Source organism: Pipistrellus hanaki, assembly GCF_964339955.1.
Source record: "Pipistrellus hanaki genome assembly, chromosome: 19".
NCBI classification, from domain to species: domain Eukaryota; kingdom Metazoa; phylum Chordata; class Mammalia; order Chiroptera; family Vespertilionidae; genus Pipistrellus; species Pipistrellus hanaki.
The window spans coordinates 20,790,638-20,812,597 of NC_140521.1; the positions used below are offsets into that span (position 1 = coordinate 20,790,638).

At 36.6% G+C, this 21,960-nt stretch overlaps 1 protein-coding gene across 5 annotated transcripts in view; it reads right to left on the bottom strand.

Moving 5' to 3' along the window:
• TAOK3 (TAO kinase 3) overlaps positions 1-21,960 on the bottom strand; it is a 500,481-nt gene that overhangs the window by 52,902 nt on the left and 425,619 nt on the right. For 4 of the 5 annotated variants that reach the window (XM_084868276.1, XM_084868272.1, XM_084868273.1 and 1 more), the window contains 6 exons: positions 19,772-19,817; positions 18,798-18,894; positions 15,943-16,056; positions 14,475-14,566; positions 2,589-2,682; positions 70-151 (listed from right to left, as the gene is read on the bottom strand). In XM_084868276.1, the coding sequence (XP_084724402.1) occupies positions 70-151; positions 2,589-2,682; positions 14,475-14,566; positions 15,943-16,056; positions 18,798-18,894; positions 19,772-19,811 (519 nt within the window). In that variant the 5' untranslated portion in view covers positions 19,812-19,817. Of the gene's footprint in view, positions 1-69; positions 152-2,588; positions 2,683-14,474; positions 14,567-15,942; positions 16,057-16,535; positions 16,679-18,797; positions 18,895-19,771; positions 19,818-21,960 lie in introns of those variants that run through there. The other variant, XM_084868275.1, reaches the window with a different exon arrangement.

The window sequence follows — 21,960 nt, forward strand, 5'->3', positions numbered from 1 at the left end:
TCACTCCCCAAAATTCAACAAAAATACATACATACTTAAGTTTAAAAGATGGAAAAAAGAAAAACTTACCCGTAATAGTTCTGCTGACGTAGGTCGTTCCTGAGGTATTTTCTGTAAGCAGTAATCAACAAATATTCTAAAAGAATCAGTCCTGTGTGTACAAATACATTAAAAGAAAAAATGTCAAGGTTTGTAGAACACATGGCTTACTTAAAATTATTTTCATACCAGGGAAAATTTTACATTATAAAATGTTTAATAAAACATTTTTGGAATATCAGGATAATTAAATTTTCAAGTTTATGATATATATAATTAATTATTTTGGCTAATGAATGTGGATAATTCAAGTTAATCAACACATAGACTTTTGTTTTTTCTTTATTTTTTAAAATTAAATTATTATCTGTGTACATATTTAAATATTGCCCCCACCCTCCCATACATACCCTCCCTTCCCAGAGTTTTGTGTCCAATGGTTGTACTTATATGCATGTATACAAGTCCTTCAGTTGATCTCTTATCTCACATAGACATTTTTAAATACATGATCAAGGTCAAATCATAATATATATCAGGAAGTAAAAATACTATATTTACATGTAATAGTTTTAAACATATTTTTATCCCCAAAGATGATAATATCATAAGTCTCAAGCCTGTACTCTTCATGACCAGTTGGTAACGCCTCCATCACCCACAACCTAAAACCAGGTAGTAACATTTGAAGCATAAAAGTCAGAAAACCTAGGAATATGCTTCCTGGGTGAAATACTTCCTATCTTGAAAATTCCATTTTGACTACTCTTCTTTAAAATTGCCCTTTTTCTAAAACTCTGTGGCCCAAATAGTTATCAAAATGTTATAATGCCTTAGCTGATTTGGCTCAATGGATAGAGCATCAGCCTGTGGACTGAAAGGTCCCAGGTTCAATTCCAGCCAAGGTTACATGCCTCGTTGCAGGCTCGATCCCCAGTAGAGGGCATGCAAGAGGCAGCCAATCAATGATTCTCTCTCTTCATTGATGTTTCTATCTCTCTCTCCCTCTCCCTTCCTCTCTGAAATCAATAAAATATATATTTTTAAAAAGTCATAATGGCCCTGGCTCAGTGGTTAGAGCATCAGCCTGTACATGGAAGGGTCATGGGCCTGATTCCAGACAAGGGCACATACCTGTGTTGCAGGTTGCAACCCCATCCCAGTTGGGGTACATGCGGAAGGTAGCCAATCGATGTTTCTCTCTCTCTTCCTCCCTACTCCCCCAACTCCCCTTTTTCATTCTCTCTAAAAAACCAATGGAAAAATATCCTGGGGTAAATATTAAAAAAAAAAAAAAGTCATAATGTTCAGCAAGGAACATTACATTTTTGGAATCTATACTAATAAAAGCCTAGGTGGCTCCTGCGCCTTTGCAAGACATCTTCACGTCATCAAAGATGGCCGCCCCATGTCATCACAAGATGGCTGTCAGGGGAGGGCAGTTGTGGGTGAACAGGCCAGCAGGGGAGGGCAGTTGGAGGGATCAGGCCTGCAGGGGAGGGCAGTTGGGATGAGATCAGGCTGGCAGGGGAAGGCATTTGGGGACAAGTGGGCCTGCAGGGGAGGGCAGTTGGGATGAGATCAGGCTGGCAGGGGAGGGTAGTTGAGGGTGATTGGGCCAGCAGGGGGATAGTTGGGGGCAAAGGGGCCAGCAGGGGAGCAGTTAGGCATCAATCAAGCCAGCAGGGGAGTGATTAGGGGACGATCAGACTGGGAGGAAGAAGCAGTTAGGCAGGCAGGCAGGCAGGCAGGTGAGTGGTTATGAGCCAGCAGTCCCAGATTGTGAGAGGGATCCCAGATCAGTGAGGGTGCAGGCTGGGCTGAGGGACACCTTTCTCCCCCATGCATGAATTTAGTACATAGGACCTCTAGTATAATATATGTTCTATCTCAGTAGATTTAAATATACATATAGTAAAGAAATGACACCTGGAAAAATAATGATATCAAAGGGTACTTTATCTCTGTTTAGAAGTGATAAGCACTGAGATGATCAATACAAGACTGTCTTGACTTGAGACTCTAGTTGTTAGGAAAGTAGTAGGGTATGTTTCCTGTAGAATTTCAGTTACTATCTATACACTTTAAGAACACAGTACAAGCCATAGTGAGGGCAGAAATAAAATGTGTGTGTGTGTGTGTGTGTGTGTGTGTGTGTAGTTAATGCCAATGTCACTCTATAATGTATGATGAAGAAATGAAATGGGATGTGAGGATAATCTGGCTGCTATATCTGTCACTCCATTGATCACCAGGGTTGATTCAGCTGATCTGGCTGGCTAGGCGGGTGACCCTTCCTCCCTCACTGATCCATGTGTGTCCTTCCCCAAGCTATGTGCTCCGTGGAAGAGGACAACCTTCCCCCTAAAGGAGAAGACTGGTCTTCAGTCAAGGGGATATGAGTAGCAGCACTCCCCTGCTAGAACCTCCAAACAAGCTCTCAAGAAATTAAATGCTTTCCAGGTCAGATATTTAAAATGAAATGTAAGGAAAGTGCAAAATACATATGGCAATTTTTTTTAGAGACTTGAAATTATATAAGATCTTACCATTCATTAGACTGTAATGTTGGGGAGTCATTCTGGGCAATGTGATATAAGGCACTCATTGCATTCATGTTGAAAAGAGGGGGCTTCCGTTCCGCTGAAAGGAAACAAAACATGATAAAGCAGCTCTTGAAAGAAATCAGGCAGATAGGGAAATAAGAAACTATGGGCAAAGCTTTGCTGCTAAACTGATAGCTTGTTACTGTCATCATGCCACATAATCCACTTATTTTAATCGCTTTGGTCAACCTAAAATAGCCATTCAAAAGAAGCTGCTGAACATCTTAATATACATTAGCAAAGCTCCTAAGAGATCCATTCTAGAGAGTGAAAATATTTTATTATGTTTTTCACATATCTTCAAAAGGCTAGTCTTTGCCTATCTTCTCACAATGGGTCTGAATATCGTGAACTTTGAAAAAGGGGCTATGTACAAATCCTGACAAGTTCAGGGGGTCTGACAAACTCAATGATCAAAAGTTACCACACAGGATGATGATCTGATCATAAACTACTAAGTAGGCAGGGCATGGTGGGTAGTCAAGCCCTAGGCCTATAGCTTCCATAGTAAAAGTGAGCCTTGTCCACTGTTCTTGTGCATCTATATTGTCACACCTTCGAAATGCCAGAGTAACCTTCCCTTTAGACCCCCCTAGAAGTTTAACCATCCTCACAAGAGCAGGTACACCAAAACTCTTATCTTATTGCCCCCATACCATTGTTATTTACTGGAAATGTTAACTAACCTATACCCACCAATGTACTAGTAAAAGAAGTATGTGTTTCTAGATTTTGCTTATCAGAGATTTCCAATACCAGAGATTTCCCCGCTTTGTTTCATTCTGCCTCCTTAATCCACCACCAATGGGTTTCATGTAACCTTCCTTATGTTTTCTCCTTTGATTCTAAATGTATAAAAAGAACTGCCAAACTGCCATTCTCTGGAGCATTTTCTAAATCCATTGGGATTTTGCTTCTGGGCATATCCTCAGTTTAGCTTAAATAAACTCTAATAAATTCATAACATGTTTCTATAGGTTTAGACATTCTTATGTCAACAACATCATGTAGATGTGTTTCAATTAAAAAATGCGTATTGATTGAAAAAATTCAGAAGGCACAGAAAAGTAGAATGAAAAAAATTATAAAAATTTTTTTTTAATAAAAAATTATAAAAAATAATTTTTTAAAAAAAATTATAAAAAATTATAAAAAATTATAAAAAAGTAGAATGAAAAAAAATTATAAAAATTATAAAATTTTATAATTATAGAATTATAAAATTCTTTTTTTTTTGACACACACACACACACACACACACACACACATCAATGTGAGAGAAACATCCATCGGTTGCCTCCTGTATGTGTCCTGACCTGGAATAGAATCTGCAGCCTTTTGGAGTAGGGATGATGCTCTGAGCAACTGAGCCACCTGACCAGGGCATAATATAATAAATGGAACATCTGCCGAGACCGGTTTGGCTCAATAGATAGAGCGTTGGCTTGGGGACTGAAGGGTCCCGGGATCGATTCCGGTCAAGGGCATGTGCCTTGGTTGCGGACATATCCCCAGTAAGGGTTGTGCAAGAGGCAGCTGATCGATGACGATGTTTCTAACTCTCTGTCTCTCTCCCTTCCTCTCTGTAAAACATCAATAAAATATATTAAAAAAATAAATAAATAAATGGAACATCTTAAACATCACTAGCACAGTATGAGAAATAAAATTATTCAATTCCATCAACACTGTTTGAAGGATCATCTAGGCCAGAGAACTGGTATGGGTTGGGGTGGAGGGGACTGGGAGAGAGGAGGAGGAGGAGGAAAAGAAATAAACAAGGCCCGGTCCATCCCATTCTAAAGAGAAGCTTAGTGAACCAAGTATTAATGGAAGATTTGTTCTGTCAGAAGCTGCCAGATCTTTTCTCTGGAATTCCTACAGTTCTCTTTTAGTTTACTGTTCATTTGGCATGTGCTCACCTATTGCACTTACATAAACAAACAATTTTTTAAAAGGACAAGCATAAACTCTAAGATCTTATAACTCTAATACTTCTATTATTTTATTTATTTCATGAGAATATGTATTAAGGTGCTATTTACATATCACGTGCTCTATTTGTTGACCAATGGAAAAAACATGTTTCTAGCTCTGAGTACAGTTAATTTTACCCCATTTAGTAATTATTATATCATAGGAGATAAATCATTATCTACTTATTTTATGCTAATGGATTCTTTATATAGTCCCAGTTTGTAATTCGTCATCTGATCTCTAGTTTTATCAGGGCATTTTGTTTTTTTAGCAAATATTCTCTATTAACCACTTTTAAAATGGTGAAATAGAGGGTGTGTGTGTGTGTGTGTGTGTGTGGGGCATTTACTAGTACAGTAGTGTAGACAATAAAAATAAAGTTAAAAATGGTAAGACAGGCTGATTCTATGCAATTCTAAGAAACAGAACAAGAACTAAAGGCAGAAGTAACAGGGAATACTGCCCCCCTCAACCTGAAATGAACAATGTTGAGAGTAGTGAATTGTAAGTTATTGGCAGTGCTCAAGCAGAAGGCAACAATACTTATTCATCTGGGATACTTTGGAGGGGCTTCTTATAGTCTTGACTAAATGATCTCTGACACCTTTTGAAAGTGTCTACAAATAGTTATTAACCTCTCAATAGGATAGTTTATATTCACCCAATAACTACCAGTATTATAGGGACATGAAATCTTAATAAGTGGAAGTTTGAAAGTTGCAGTATAGATACACCGAATTATATGTGTTTCTAATGTAGAAGAGAAATAACTGGTTCAGGTTTGTTTTATTTTCTGGGAGATCAATTCTAGAAAGTTTCTAGAGCTTGGCCTTTTGACAACTTCCAGTATTTAAAGCTATGTAGAACTAGGATCACATCATGTAACCATCAATAGCTTTCCATCATTCTTAGGACAAAATCCAGATCCTTAAACATAGCTTATTGACCTTTACGAACATGACCCTGGCTAGCTCTTCCACTTCAGTTTGAGAAGCAATCTCCGTCCCTCCTCCACCTCCTCACGTATTTTTTTTATTTTTATTTATTTTTTTATTTTTTATTTTTTATTTTTTTTATTTTTTTATTTTTTCACTGAAAGCAGCAAGCTCATAGCCTCTCACACATGCTGCTTTCTTTGTCTGGACTCCCTTCTCACTCTTGTTCCCTAAAGTTTATCTGGTAATTCTGGACAGTCCTTCAGGTTTTATCTTAAATATAATTTCATTTCTGCATTAATTTAATAAATATTTACTTCAGGGTCATTATATGCTTATGATCACTTCCAAAAGGAAGCCTTTCCTGACCTCTCAGACTAGGTCTCCCATTAGATTTTGTCACTGCAAATTATATTTTTCCTTTCTACCACCTATCACAACCATAATGAATTATTTGTGTAATTTTTATGTGATGTGTGTCATATTTGCTAATGTGTCCATGATAACAGGAACAACATCATTTATGTTCATCTCTGCATTTCCAGTGCTGCACACATATGTGGTATTTATTCTTAGTGGCCAAGATGAGTAAATGTAGATAAGGCAAACTAAGGCAAAGAGAAACTTTATCAATAAAGAATCTTTGTGCAGCGTGAAGTCACAAAGTGATTGAGAAGAAACCAAGTCTTGGGGCTTATATCAGATACTATGGGATGGCTTCATTCACTATCATGATAGGAGCCTTCTCACTCACTGGCAAAAAAATTAAAAATTTAAGCCGCTCAGAAGAGAGAAATAGCAGGGAGAGGGGACTAAAGAAAAAAGAAAACAGAAATTTAGGAAGAAGACGATGAAAGGACAAAAACAACAAAACCCAGTTCGATGTTACTCAGATCTGAAGGAGGAATGGGGAACACCTGTATGTAAGTAATGGGCACTCTGTCTGTAAACAAGACAGAATAGTTGACCTCACAATGGCAGAGCAGTTCTAGCACAGAGAAGTGTGTGATGAAAGGTATTCCAAACACAGGATAGCTCTATGATCTAGTTTCTGAGAAGCTTTCGCTAAATATTAATTTCAGATGGCCTCACATCTGTTCAAGTCCTCTGCCAGATGCAGCACATAAATCCTCTGAGTCATGGTGACAGGACTCATTGCTAATCCAGAATACTATAGAACAGGGGTTGGCAAACTACGGCCAAAATTCACCTAACAGCCTGTTTTTGTAAAGTTTTATTGGAACACAGCCACACCTATTCATTAACATATTGTCTTTGGCTGCTTTCATACTATGTAGCAGAGTTGAGTATTTATGATAGAGAAATGTATGGCCTACAAAGCCTAAAGCACTTATATTGTCCTTTACAGAAAGTTTGTCAGCCCTCACTGTATAATATAACCAGTGGCCTGGTGCACAAATTCCTGCACATTAAAAGAAAATTAATTAGAATATTTTAATATCACTATTCACCCTTTCTCTATAATAGAGATGTCAACCAAATTCATAATCATGACAGATCAAAACACATGCGATTGGTGCCAGTGGTATATATATATATTTGCTTAATTAGACCTGCTTTCTGACTTTTTCCAGCCTAGTGGAGCACCCCAACTTCTCTTTCAGGTAACTGCCAGCAACACAGCAGTAAATATCAACACGAAGCAGAGTATTATTATAGATCACGCAGGGAGAACAAAGGGTAATATATTTAACTGCAGCAGTGTTTGACAACATTCTGTTCAGAGAGAAAACCTGAAGTCATTTTCAAGGCCCACTATTTCTTTTTTCTTTTCAGTCAGGTCAAGTTTCTAAGCTTTCTAAATCTCCATTTTCCTGCTAATGAAAAGAAAATAGAATTCCTGAATCTCCCATCTACCTACTTCAGGACTTCTGTGAAGATCAAAAGAGAGGAGGCATGGGAAAATGCTTCACAGATGTTTGGTTAGAGTGTAAAATGTTTCCACCTGGCTATAAAGCAAGTTATATTCCCAGGCTGAAGAAACTCCAAGGAGGCTAATCGCAAGGGAGAGGAAGTCAGGCGTTGCTATATGACACAATTACCCAGTGCCTGCAGCCACTGTTTCTGGGCTGTAGGTCGCTATTTGCACCATGAGGTCTCAGCAGCATTGGCTGCAATTTGGTGGGCTGTCACTCCGGAGTGATGGCAGGGCCTGTGTCCCACTTGGGGGAAGCTGAGTGTTGCTGTGTGGGCACCAGGTCCATAGTGCCATTTCTCTGTAAATGACCAGTGCATGTCATGGCAGTTCCTGTGTTGAATGTCTACCCCCAGTGGTGAGTGCGCATTATAGTGAACAGTTGGACATTTAGCATATTAGCCTTTTATGTATATAGACTAGAGGACTGATGCATGAAATTTGTGCAAGGGGCTCAGTCCCCACCTGCTGCAGTGGCCTGGGGCCTCTGCCATGGCTGCCTCGGTCTCCATCTGTCACTGCCATGGCTTCGTTCAGAAGGATGTCCGGAAGGATGTCTGGTCTAACTAGCATATTACCCTTTTATTATTATAGACAGTTTGCATAGGAGCTTCAACATAAGTAGCAGAATAGAAACTGGGAGTGCTTTTGAAACCACCTTGTGATAGGTAATCACAATCTCAAAAGAAAGGAAAAGGGTGGTAGCATAAAAAAGCTGAATTAACGAAATTTTAAAAAAATGATTTCTACTAAATTTAAAGACAATGACCAAGCTCCTATGGATGTTTCATGTGTGTTTTATGAGATTAACAGTCAGGAAGATCAATTCAATTGAAACCTTTGGACACTGCTCCATTTGGCAAAGTTTATGCCAAATTGTAGCACCTAGACTGAGCTTTATTCTAATAAGAAAGATTATGCCTAGCTGGTGTGACTCAGTGGATTAAGTGCCCCATGCACCAAGAGGTGACTGGTTTGATTCCCAGTCAGGGAATATGCCTGGGGCATGCAGGAGGAGCTGATCAATGTTTCTCTCTCATTAATGTTTCTATCTCTCCCTCTCACTTCCTCTCTCTCTAAAATAAATAAAAACATATTTTTTTAAAAAGTAAGATAATGAAAATGCAACAGATTTCTGATGAACAAATGTGATTGACAACCATAATAATAACTGATACCATTTACTGAGTTCCTATTATATGTCAGGCACTCACTTCAGGTATATTACATATGTTTTTATAATTCTCACAATAATGCAAGATAAGCAATATTAGTATTCAAATTTCCCAAATGAAGAAACAGAGGGTCAGTTAGCTTAAAGAATGAATCCAAGTCATGCAGTAAGTGGCAAAATTGGGATTTCAATCCAGTTTTTAAGTCTTCAAGGCCTGTGTTCTTTCCACTAGGCCTCAGTGCCTCTTCAGTAACTCTGCATTTTATAATGAATTAGAGGCCCGGTGCACAAAATTTGTGCATTGGGGGGAAGGGTCCCCTCAGCCTGGCCTGCACCCTCTCTAATCTGGTACATCCCTCTTGCAATCTGGGACCGCTGGCTCCTAACTGCTCACTTGCCTGCTGGCCTGATCACTCCTAACCATTTCTGCCTCATCCCTGCCACCATGACTTTGTCCGGAAGGATGTCCAGAAGGTCGTCTGGAAGATGTCTGGTCTAATTAGCATAGTATCCTTTTATTATATTTTAGTATAGATAGTTCTGGTCTAATTAGCATATTATCATTTTATTATATTTTAATATAGATAGTTCCAGTATTTCAAAATGAAAAAAGTTAGAAGTAGAATCTTTATAAGACTAAGTAGCTTAACACAATATTCATCACAACATTCATTTATGAAAAAACAATGAGTGGCTAATGTGGAAAAAAAAACTTTAAGCAAAGAAATTACATAACATTTGTGTTTTTATGCTTTTTTCGCTTCTAGAGAATTTATTTCTAAACACAGTCAGTTCTATGTCAATGCTGATGGACCATTTGCCAGATTCTACCATGATCATTGCTAGTGAACTAAGTGTCTGTAGTTTAAACAGAAGAACATCAAACTAACTTCTCTTGAAATAATCTTAAAAAATAATGTATCTGGTGACTGGACAATTTCAATGTCCAAAAATTTTTCAAAATTCATGCATTTAACTAGTTCTTTCAGCAGAAGATGGTATAGATTTTGGTACAGTGATTCTTCCATCCAAATTCTATTTCTTCAAAATTGTCTTGGCTAGTTTTGGCCCTATTAATTTTAGGATTACCTTGTCAAGTTCTACATAGTATTGCTAGGACTTCATCATATGTCATTTATAACATATGCACATATTTCTGAGTGCCACCAAAAATAAGTCTGAAGAAATTGAAGGAATTTATTTTGCAGTGAAAGGGAGAAGAATACAGTATTACAACCTAAAAAGAAAACTACCAATGATCCAAAATGGCTGCGCCCAGGTAAACACCTAGCCGCAGCCGCACACAACAATTTCAATAAAATACAACTAAAATATAAAATGGACATTACCCAGAACTACAGGAAAGTCGACTGACTGGAAATTCTACAACGAGAAGCAAGGAGAAAACCAGAAGGAAGCGCGGAGGAGCTGTAAAAGCCCAAGGTATGGAGACACGTGGCGTGCGGAGAGGACGGAGCTGGAGAGGAGGGAGGCCGAGTGCCTGGCTGGTGTTCCCTAGCGGGAAGGAGATAAAACTCTGACTGTGTTGGGCCCCAGTTCTGACTGCTCTGAACCCCAGTTCTAGGCCAGACCCTGGGGACCCAGGCTCATCCATAGGGAGCTGGGCTGTAAGGCGGAACCCCGGGGGAGCGGCGAGAGGAGGTCCCAGCGGCGCACATTGCGCGTAGAGAAGGGACGGTCGGCTGTGCCACGGGATTGCCCTGGCCGGAAGGAGACAAAAGCTCCGGACTGCTCTGAATGCCACCTCCAACTCCACTTCCAACTGAACTGAACCCCAATACCGGGCTCATTGGGGGAGAGCATAGACTGTTTGGCAGCAGGCGAAAATCGAGGACACCTATCTCTCAGAGGCGCTTTGCAGTGAGTACTGAAGGACCCTGAGATGCAGGAGCCGCATAGGGCGGGGCTGAGGGAAGCCAAGGCTGTAGGCTCCACCCTGAAATCCCATCCCATCTGTAACTGCAAAATGCGACAACGAAATAGATCACAAACGAAAGAAATGGAGGACAAAAAGCGACTGGATATAGAGTTCAAATCTACGCTTATAAAGTTTTTCACGAATTTCCTAGAAAAGATGGATAAGACCTATGAGGATATGAAAAGAGATCAACTAGAATTAATAAGGAGTCAACAAGAAATGATAAGGGATCAACAAGAAATAAAGAATACATTGTCTGAAATAAAAAATATTATACAGAGTCCTAAAGACAGAATGGAAGATCGCAAGAATCAAGTCAAAGATTTGGAACATAAAGAACCAGAAGACACTCCTCCACAGAAGCTAGCAGGCAAGAGAATCCAGAAAATTGACGATAATGTAAGAAACCTCTGGGACAACTTCAAGCGAACCAACATCAGAATTAAGGGGGTCCCAGAAGATGAGAGAGAGCAAGATATCGAAAACATACTGAAAGAAATAGTAACAGAAAACTTCCCCCACCTGGTGAAAGAATTAGACTTACAAGTCCAGGAAGCGCACAGAACTCCAAACAAAAGGAATCCAAAGAGGACCACACCAAGACACATCATAATTAAAATTCCAAGAGCAAAAGACAAAGAGAGTATATTAAAAGCAGCAAGAGCAAAGAAGGTAGTTACCTATAAAGGAGCACCTATACGATTGTCAGCTGACTTCTCAACAGAAACCATGCAGGCCAGACGGGAATGGCAAGAAATATTCAAGGTGATGAATAGTAAGAACCTACAGCCAAAGATAATCTATCCAGCAAAGCTATCACTCAGAATCTAAGGTCAGATAAAGAACTTCACTAATAAAAAAAAGCTAAAGGAGTTCATCATCACCAAACCAGAATTATATGAATTGCTGAAGGGGGTTCTTTCAGAAGAGAAAGTAAATAAAGATAAAAATTATGAACAACAAATACGTAACTATCAACAAGTGAATCTAAAAACCAAGGAAATTAAAAAAAATCTGATGAGCAATATTAACTGTTGAATATAATAGAATCAGAGGTATGGAAGGGGAGTGAACTGATGATTCTTGGGGAAAAGGGGAGAGGGGGATGTGGGAAGAGACTGAACATAAACTGTGCACCTATGGATGAGGACAATGGGGAGTGGGGAAAGGGCAGAGGGTGGGGTGGGAACCTGGTGGAGGAGAGCAATGGTGGTGGGGGGAAAAAAGGAACATTTGTAATAATATGAACAATAAAAACTTATTAAAAAAAAGAAAAAAAAGAAAAAAAAAAAGAAAAAGAAAACTACCACCTCAATATCCATTAATAGACAATCAGTTAAATAAATTATAGTATATACATAAAAGCAAATTTCAACTATTTTAATCTCATGGTACACTCAAACTAAATATTAAAATTCAGTGGCACACCAAAAAATATATTTATTGCAGATCTAAAAATAAAGTATATTTTGATTCATTCACACCAGATGGCTATTGCTGTGTTGGCTGTTATCATTTTCTTATTTGACAATCTAAGAGAAAAGAGGTCAGTGGCCCTGACTGGTGTTGCACATTTTAAAAATTCTTGTGGCACACTGGTTGAAAATCGCTGATATAAAGGAATAACCTTATGCCATTAAAAAATGAAAAGGATGTCTAAGTTACTAATATGAAACAGATCTCCAAGATATTACAAAGTAAAAAATCAAAGTGCAGAATCACTTTTATGTTAACGTGGGTGTGAAAAGGAATATTATAAGTATACATTCAAACTTGTTTGTATACTCATAAAGGAAGTCTAGGAGGATATACAAGAAATTAATAACAGTGGTTCCCTATATGTATTGGCAGAGGTAGGGTAGTATTGGGCTGATAGTATCAGAAGTTCTTTTATTGCATGTTTTTTACTTTTAATATTATTTGATTTATAAATCATGCTAATGTTACTTAGTGAAAAAAAAAAGTAAATATTCTAACTTTCCTCCTTGAATTGTTTCATTTTTCATTAACATATCTTTAATGTAAAAAAAAGATGACAAATTGTATATATTTGCTATATATATATTTTTTTTTTTTAAAAAAATATATATTTTATTGATTTTTTACAGAGAGGAAGAGAGAGGGATAGAGAGTTAGAAACATCGATGAGAGAGAATCATCGATCAGCTGCCTCCTGCACACCCCCCACTGGGGATGTGCCTGCAACCAAGATACATGCCCTTGACCGGAATCGAACCCGGGACCCCTCAGTCCACAGGCTGACACTCTATCCACTGAGCCAAACCGGTTTCAGCAATTTGCTATATATTTTTTTGTTGGAAGGGGTCAATGAAGCAATTGGAAATGCAATACAAAGTATCCCAAATCATCTTTATAGAGAGGAGAAACATAGCCTGAGAATAAACTGGATCTCTGAAATTCTTACAGGATCAATTTGGATACCAGAATAGAGAATATAAAACAAAAAAATTACAATCTAAATTTTAAAAATCAGAGTAAATATTTTTCAAAACTGATTTTTAAAATATTAAACATTTTTTATTTAAAATGTATATAAATAGCCCTAACAGGTTTGGCTCAGTGGATAGAGCATTGTCCTATAGACTGAAGGGTTCTGGGTTCGAGTTCTGTCAAGGGCACATGCCCGGGTTGTGGGCTCGATCTCCATAAGGGGGCATGCAAGAGGCAACCGATCAATGATTCTCTCATCGTTGTTTCTATCTCTCCCTCTCCCCTCTTCTCTAAAATCAATAAAAATATATATTTAAAAAATAAAAATAAAATGTATTCAAATGTCTAGATAAAGGCAGTGTTGTGCTTCAGCCTACTCACACTGGCTTTTGAAGGTCAACTGTTTCCCCAACTCCACATTTAGTGAATCAATTGGTAACTTGAAATTGGCTATAGTGGGAATATTTACACCATGGAAATTGGCAAATGCTACAAATTAGATATTTTCATATCCCTCCTACCCTTCAAGAGTCACTGGTTAAATTTACTGGTATATAATACAACTGAATAAAGGTAACTAAGATATATTAAAATTCAAAACATATAACCAGAGATTACTTGGTATTTTAATTAATTTTAGACAACTGAAACTATTTGAGGAACGACTTTAAAGCTGGCAGTTTTCACCCTAGCTGGTTTGGCTCAGTGGATAGAGCATCAACCTGTGGACTGCAGGGTCCCAGGTTTGATTCAGGTCAAGGGCACATGACCAAATTGCAGGCTCAATCATGTGGGGAGAGGGGGGCATTCAGAAGGCAGCCCATCAATGATTCTCTCCTCTCTCATTACTGATGTTTCTTTCTTTCTTTCCTTCTCCCTTCCTCTCTGAAATCAATATATATATATATATATATATATATATATATATATATATATTTATTTATATGTAATAAGCTGGTAGTATCTTCAAAGTTTTCTCTAGGGTTGCTCTCTTTATGGGTTGGGTCAAATACTAGTACAGTTTTTTGAGTCAGATCTTTGGTAAGATACTTTTACTTTTGCAAATGTCCCTTAAACAAGTTGGGATGTAAATTAAGTAACAAACATTACATGAAGAAAAGACATATATTCCCACGTATAGTATGGAGAATGGCTATTTTTCAAATAGTAATACTTATCATGGATTCACACATTAGTAACTGCCATATCTGCTCAAACTTTTACTTAAATTAATAACTTGAAAATGGGCCAGAGAGAAAGCAATCTTCCTCACAAGAACATGGGGTAAATATAATAAATTCACATTGCCTGGCACATGCATACTAATAACACATTGAACAATGGCTGGATGAATGAATTAACAATCATAATAAGGAGTGAGTCTCAAAAAAATACAATGAAAGCAAGTTGTACTCACCCAATTCAATACAGGTGATCCCAAGTGACCAAATGTCAACTTTCCCATCATACTGTCCTTCGTCCATAGCTAAGATCACCTCTGGAGCCATCCTGCCAAAAATAATGTTGTAAATTAAAAATTAAATTTACTTAATAGAGTGATTCAATGGAATAACTGTTTTGAGGGTGTTCTAAAACTTTTATCTCAAAAAATAGTACTTCCTTACACAAATCATTTGGAAAAAACACTATTCAAAATGTAAATAATATACTTAATGATTTACATGAAATAACACATTATTTTCAATAAACTCTGTTTTCACTATTTCCTTTAAGTTTGATTTCCAGTAAGTTACTTAACCTTTCTGTATATTAGTTTCTTCATCTGTAAAATGGAGAGAATTCTAATAGCTACCTCAGATATTAACAAAGGATTAATATGTATGAAACACTTAAACAAATAAATTACTTTAAGCAACATGAAAAATATTCCAAAGATATTGCAACTTAAAACCAACCAACCAAACAGACTGCTATAAATGTTACTTTATCCATAATAGACTTTCATTAGGATAGGAGTCATATCAGTTTAATATGCTTTGTTCTTGCCGAAACCGGTTTGGCTCAGTGGTAGAGCCTCGGTCTGTGGACTGAAAAGTCCCAGGTTCAATTCCGGTCAAGGGCATGTACATTGGCTGTGGGCACATCCCCAGTAGGGGGTGTGCAAGAGGCAGCTGGTCGATGTTTCTCTCTCATCGGACATTTCTAGCTCTCTATGTCTCTTCCTTTCTCTCTGTAAAAAAAAAAAAAAAAAAAAAAAAAAATCAATAAAACATTAAAAAAATAAAATAAAATAAAAAGCATTTAAAAAATATGCTTTGTTCTTTAGTAGTGTATATAAGTAGTTGTTTAGCAAATGCTACTCGATGATGCTGAAAAAAAATTTCAAACAGCTAATTTTTTTAATAGATAAGCAATTTTCCAGGGATATAAGTCATTCTCTAAGGTACAATAAAGTTCTAATGCATCTATGAAAGGAAGGAAAGGAATCTTGAATAGAATGGGGTAAAACTAAGTCAGAATGATAGGTAAAGTATCAGAGAATTCAGCAAACAGAAGAACCTGGATTTCTTTCACTGAAAGGCAGTATTTATTCACTGAAAGGTTAAAGAAGCTACCCTCCTTGCCTAGCGACTCTGCCTCAAGAGAAAAGTTGAAAAGAAACTTTAAATGAAATCTAAAACCTGAGCCCGGACAGTGTGTTGATAATCCTGCTCAGTTTACACACAGTGACATCAACCTTATTTGAACAATTTAAAACAACCAGAAATTTAATACCAAGTCAGAGTGTTTCTTTTTGCTAATGAGTTTTCTACCCTTCTGTAATACTTAAGAGACATGGTGAGACACTGTCAAAATAGCAGAGCAAAACCTTGTTCGTGGATGCATTTTTTAGAAACTATGTCATGTTCTCTAATTCTACATACCAGTAAGGTGTGCCCACAAAGGAGTTGGCAGGAGAAGCCATTGAAGCAGATCCAAAATCAGCTAGTTTCACCTGACCTGGCTCTGTTAGAAGAATATTTCCTGCTTTAATATCCCTGTAGGAAAAAAAATAAGAAGGTTAGAAAATTACTTTTCAATTTTGATTATGGAATAAGGTCAGAGCATGCAATTAATAAGACAAAAAGTTTATTTTAAAAAACCTTGCTCAGGTAGCTAAAAGGGGACTTAGTAATTACTGCATGTCATAAGGGGGGCCCAGATTCCTGGGTGTACTTATAGATAGGTCACAGTAATTACACTGAAAGGGAGAGCTTTCTTCAGAGGGAGAGAAGGCAATGAGGAAAAAAGGCAGCTATGGCAGACAAGGAAACCTGTTCAATTGCTACACTTAGAAAAGCATATTCTTAGATGCTAAATCCAGTCACCAACAGCATTCCTTGTGCTGGGGAAATTGGCTCCATTAGTAACTGCCTTTTCCCCCCTTTTCCAAATTACTTGACATTTTTTGAAGCCGAAACAACCTTCAATGACTCTGTATTGACTACCTACCAATAAGCCTCCTCTACACACATACCTTTTCTTTCTTGCCTGTGACCCTTTCTCTCTGCCTTTAATTGTAACTGCAACTCTAAGGCAGTTGAGGGTACATGTTATATAGAAGGTGTTATTTTAAAAATAACACTGTACAGTAAAAAGAAGACCCTGAAAGATCAAAACAAACAAGGATTAGGGGTTAGGAAATTGCATTTATTGTATTACTGCAAAGAATTGCAAGTGGTTACTATTAAAGCTATTAGATATTTTATGCAGCAAAAAGATTTTAAAATATAATTTAAAAATCATTTTCAGTATGATAATTTAGAATGATAAGATGTGGATGTATTCTTTATTCTCTTTTTAAAAGGTATGAGGTGTAATGAGTACTATGAACCAAGAATTGTAAGTTGATGGGCAGTGAAAAGATAAAGCAGAGAGAATGAGGTAAATTTATGTCAAATTGAAAATGATAAGGTTCAAATACTTCCAAAACAACGTTTCCAAAAATCTTCCTTGAAAATTCAGTTTCTTTCCTCATGATGACTTAGGGATTGGCAGAGAGAACTAAAAAAAAGCATTATTTATTTCTTATAACAACAATAAAAAATGTTTTCTCTATTATCTTCAATTATAACATTGACTAGCTAGCCTCTTAAATCAAAATAATAAAATGAGACATAGACAGCATTTATTATTAAACAAATAGCATTCTTTAAAAGTTTTTTGTTCTTTCAACTTCTTTTACATATTAAAAAAGTTAAAGTATAATATAGAATTAACAACACATTAATGTGCAGATTAAGATAACAAAGGGGAAAAAACCCTGAACTTTGGCTTTAATGGGAACAAACAAAATCATAAACAAGTTAGCATTCCACAAGGACATCTTGGAATATATATATATATATATATATATATACACACACATATACACACACACACACACACACACACACACACACTTAAGGCCTGGTGCACAGATTCATGTACCGGTAAGGTCCCTCAGCCTGGCCTGTGGGGATCGAGCCGAAACTGGCTCTCTGACATCCCCCAAAGGGTCCTGGATTGCAAGAGGGCACAGGCCAGGCAGAGGGACCCCACCAGTGCATGACTGGGGCCAGGGAGGGACCGTGGGAAGGCTCCAGGGCATTTCCTGCCCCCCTTGCCCAGTCCCGATTGGCTGGAGCCCAGCAGCAAGTTAACCTACTGGTCTGAGTGTCTGCCCCTGGTTGTCAGTGTGCGTCATAGTGACTGGTTGAATGGTCAAACGAACGGTGGACACTTAGCATATCAGGCTTTTATTATATAGGATTTTAATGTGTCAAATCCATAGAAATTATGGTTCAATTTATTTCATCAATATTTATTATACATAGTTAGTCCTTACAAATTCACAGCAGAAATTTTGGTCTGTCCATCTTGAGAAAGTTCTGCTTTTTTAGTAGCAGTATTTTGTGGTGACTATTCTTATGTGATTAAAACAGAAAAGGGGAACCTATGACCTAATAGTTTCATTTCTTCCTAGCAAATGTCAGTGTTTTCCTTTGTTTTTGAGCCACCTCAGTTACATAACTCACAGTCCACTACTTCTGCACCATTCATTGAAGTAACTGTATTAGAAGTTCTTTGCTGAGGAAGGAAAATATTAGAAACAACATCTTTGTTTAGGAGAAGTTAGCAGTGGAAAACAGAGTGGGGTTGTGGAAGAAAAAATTATAAGGTAGGGGAAAGCCTTGGATTAGGAGCTAGGAAATTTGAGCTTTACTCTTTATCATATAAATGCTGTGAAACCATGGGCAAGTTATTTAAATCTTTATGAGTCTCAGTTTCTTCATCTGCCAAAATAAAGACAACAAAATACTATCCTAAGTATTGTATTTATATGAATCAAAAAACAGAAAACATTTTAAAGTGCTAAAACGGCATGTATTTATATAAGACAGACCTGTTATTTGTAACTGGAAGGGAGAAGCAACTGAGCTAGGAAATAAACAGATGCAAGAAAGAGTCATTTTCTTTTCTTCTTGACACAGTATCAAAAGGTTGCTGAGCTCTTCTTCCCTGAAACACCCTGCCTGGAGAATAGTTGTAAGTCTTTGTGGATTCATGGGAGAGACCAGGAGATAGGAACTAAATTCTGACAACTTTACTCTTTAGATCCAGAAGCAGCGGCAGTCAGTTTGTTACCCATAAATCCTTAGGCGCCCTAAAAATTGGAGCATGCACTAATTTTTAAGATTCGTTGAAGAGATATTCCTATATCAGCTGAAGTGAAAATGTAACTAGTCTCTAATCTTACCTATGAATCAATGCACGAGAATGCAGGTAGGCTAGCCCCTGCAAGGCACCATGAGTAATGGCAGCGATCTCCACTTCCTGGAGTGGTTTCTTGTGAACTGGGGAAGGAAAAAACATTCAGGAGTACATGATCAGTTTCATGCCTCTTTTTATCTTATACAACTATACCAAACTGAATTACAGACTTTCTCAAATCACACACTGGAAACACATTCATCTAAAGACACAAGATATATATTTTCTATAGAACAGCAATAAACAATCAGAGAATAGAAAACTGAAGTATAAAAACAAACAAACCCATTCAAACAAAATAAAACAAAGCCTGATATTTATGGTAATGAATTATTAATTTATTTGTCAGTTGCAGGTCAGTTGGCCAGGCCCAAATTTACTAGTTTCTTCTGACATTATAACCCTGGAGTGTTTTAGCTGGCATTATTCTTCTCTGCCCCGAAGCCATCTATCTCACTCCTCTAACTACAGGTTTTCAATATTTGTGAAAGCAGCTAATACGCAATTTCTATTTAGAGATTAAAGATATTAGAAAGTTTTTTAATGTAAAATTTTAACAGTCTATGGTTAGAATAGCATCTGTGAAGAACTGAGACAGTGAAGATATTTATATTGTTAAATATTAATATTTAATTTAATTCTACCTACCTCTCTTCCATACATATACACAAATTTAATGTTTTTGGCTGCATATACTTCATCTAATTAGTAAACATTTTAGTAGTACCTGCCCAGGATGAACTATGAACTTAAAAAAAACACACACAAAAAAAAAACAGTAGGAGGACTGCTAATCATTACTCAGATAGTTTTGGTGGCACCACAAAGTTTGCATAGCTTATACACACAAGCCTTACGTCTAAGTCATCATGTGGTTTGCCCAAATTGGACTTTAATTTAGGAGCAGATTACATTCTGGTCAAGGTAAAACAGAAAGGAGGGGACTGTTTTGATTCTTACCTTCTAACAAATCAGAGGCTGAGCCTAAGCAATACTCCATCACCAACTGTAAGAGATTAAAACAATAAATAACCAGAACAATGAACAAGAAACTGCTAAAACCAACTGACCAACCCAGAACCTAAGAATACCAGAAGAATAAATACCCTGGCCTACCTGCCCCTGGATTCAATTTTGGTCAACTGGCACTAATTGATTTTTGTAATTTTTATCATTTGTTATTATTATCTCCTACTTGGACATGGAATCAGTCTAAAACTCTAAGGGGACTGGGTATGGAAATACTGACTGGAAATGATCTAGTTGAGATCTCCAACTTAACTATTTACTACTACATTCTACATCATCTTATTTCAAAAAGGGATTTAAGGAGTCTTGGGCTATACTCCAAATTAAATTTTATAACTTGGAAACTGGCAACCAAATACATGAGCCAGTAATATCTATACTAGGAAATAGAAGTTAAATAAAATAAGCCAATAATAAGTAGTAAATTCCTTATTTTCACATTTAAAAAGCGTTAAACAGCTCTGGCCCGATAGCTCAGTTCATTAGAGCATCATCCTGATTTGATCCTCTGTCAGGACACATACAAGAATCAGCCAATGAAGGTATAAATAAGTGGAACAACAAATCATTGTTGTGATATCTCTTTCTCTTTCTCTATATCTACCCCTAAAATAAATCAATAATTTTATTTAAAAGTGCTAAGCAAGAAAATATTAAGTATTTGCATCTATGGAAACAAGATCATTTACTTCCATCTTCATTTAAAAAGAGAAAAAGAAAATATTGTTTATACTCAACCTAAAGATGTAGCTTGTATCATTGCATTAGCTCAAATTCGCAGGATATGAGATATTTAAAGTAATTTGAAAATAATATTATTAAAATGTAATCGATATTTGCAATCTTGGGAGGTATTTTAAAAGCAAAAATGAGAAAACTTTCTTTATTTCCATCTTAGACTTTTTAGGTGTCCCAGACTACTGATTTGTGGCCAAGGTCAGAACTGTGAGTGCTCAGTGACCAGTCTCCACATACACACAGAAGCATACATACTCCTACAAATCATTTTGTTATTCTAAAAAATGCCATATGCTCATTATAAAATACTAATTTCCTTAATTACCTAGACATAACCAATATTAATATATTGATTCCTTTCATTTAAAAATTAGTACAAAACATATATATATATTTCATGTACCTTGTATTATCAAAATAACTCAGGAGAACATGAGGTAATATAATATAATAATTCTATATTATATGTAATACTAGAAGCCCGATGTGTGAAATTCGTGCAAGGGGCTCGGTTCCTGCCTGCTGCAACTTCATTCGGAAGGTTGTCCGGAAGGATGTCTGGTCTAATTAGCATATTACACTTTTATTAGTATAGATTACATACCAATCTATCTCATTTTTCTAAATTATTCTAGTAGCAATGCAATGCAAGGTACATAATACATATAGTGATATATGTCATATACAATATACTGTATAATAATCAAGTTATATATCTCTATACCTAAGTCATTAAATTATGCATAATATTAAATATGTGAATATATAAATTAATGTATTGCTAGAATAATTTAGAACAATATGAGGAATTTAAAAGTTTAAAGTTTAGAAATGTAATTATAATTTTCAGCTTAACATTAAAAGTAAGGAGATTTAGCCTTAGCTGGTTTGGCTCAATGGATAGAGCATCAACCTGTGGACTGAAAGGTCCCAGGTTCGATTCCGGCCAAGGACACATGCCTAAGTTGTGAATTTGATCTCCAGTAGAGGGTGTGCAAGAGGCAGCCAATCAATGATTCTCTCACATCATTGATGTTTCTATCTCTCTCCCTTCCTCTCTGAAATCAATAAAATATAAAAAAGCAAATTTATAAACATTAATTTCATTTCTTATTATGAAATGAGAATCCACATAAGTGATTATTATAATGAAGGGTAGCCTTTTATATGCATTGTTTTTCAGCTCTATTAAGGTATAATTGACAAATAAATTTTGTTCTTTAATGAATTTTAATGGAAACATTTCTCAATTGTATCTGTACTTTTCTAATTTCTTTTTTTAAACAAGAGGGGGAAAAACAATTTAGTACACAAGCACAGGAGAATCATGATGCTCAAATCATAAAATGAGGCTCCATACTTCAGCTTTCAAGTAACCTATC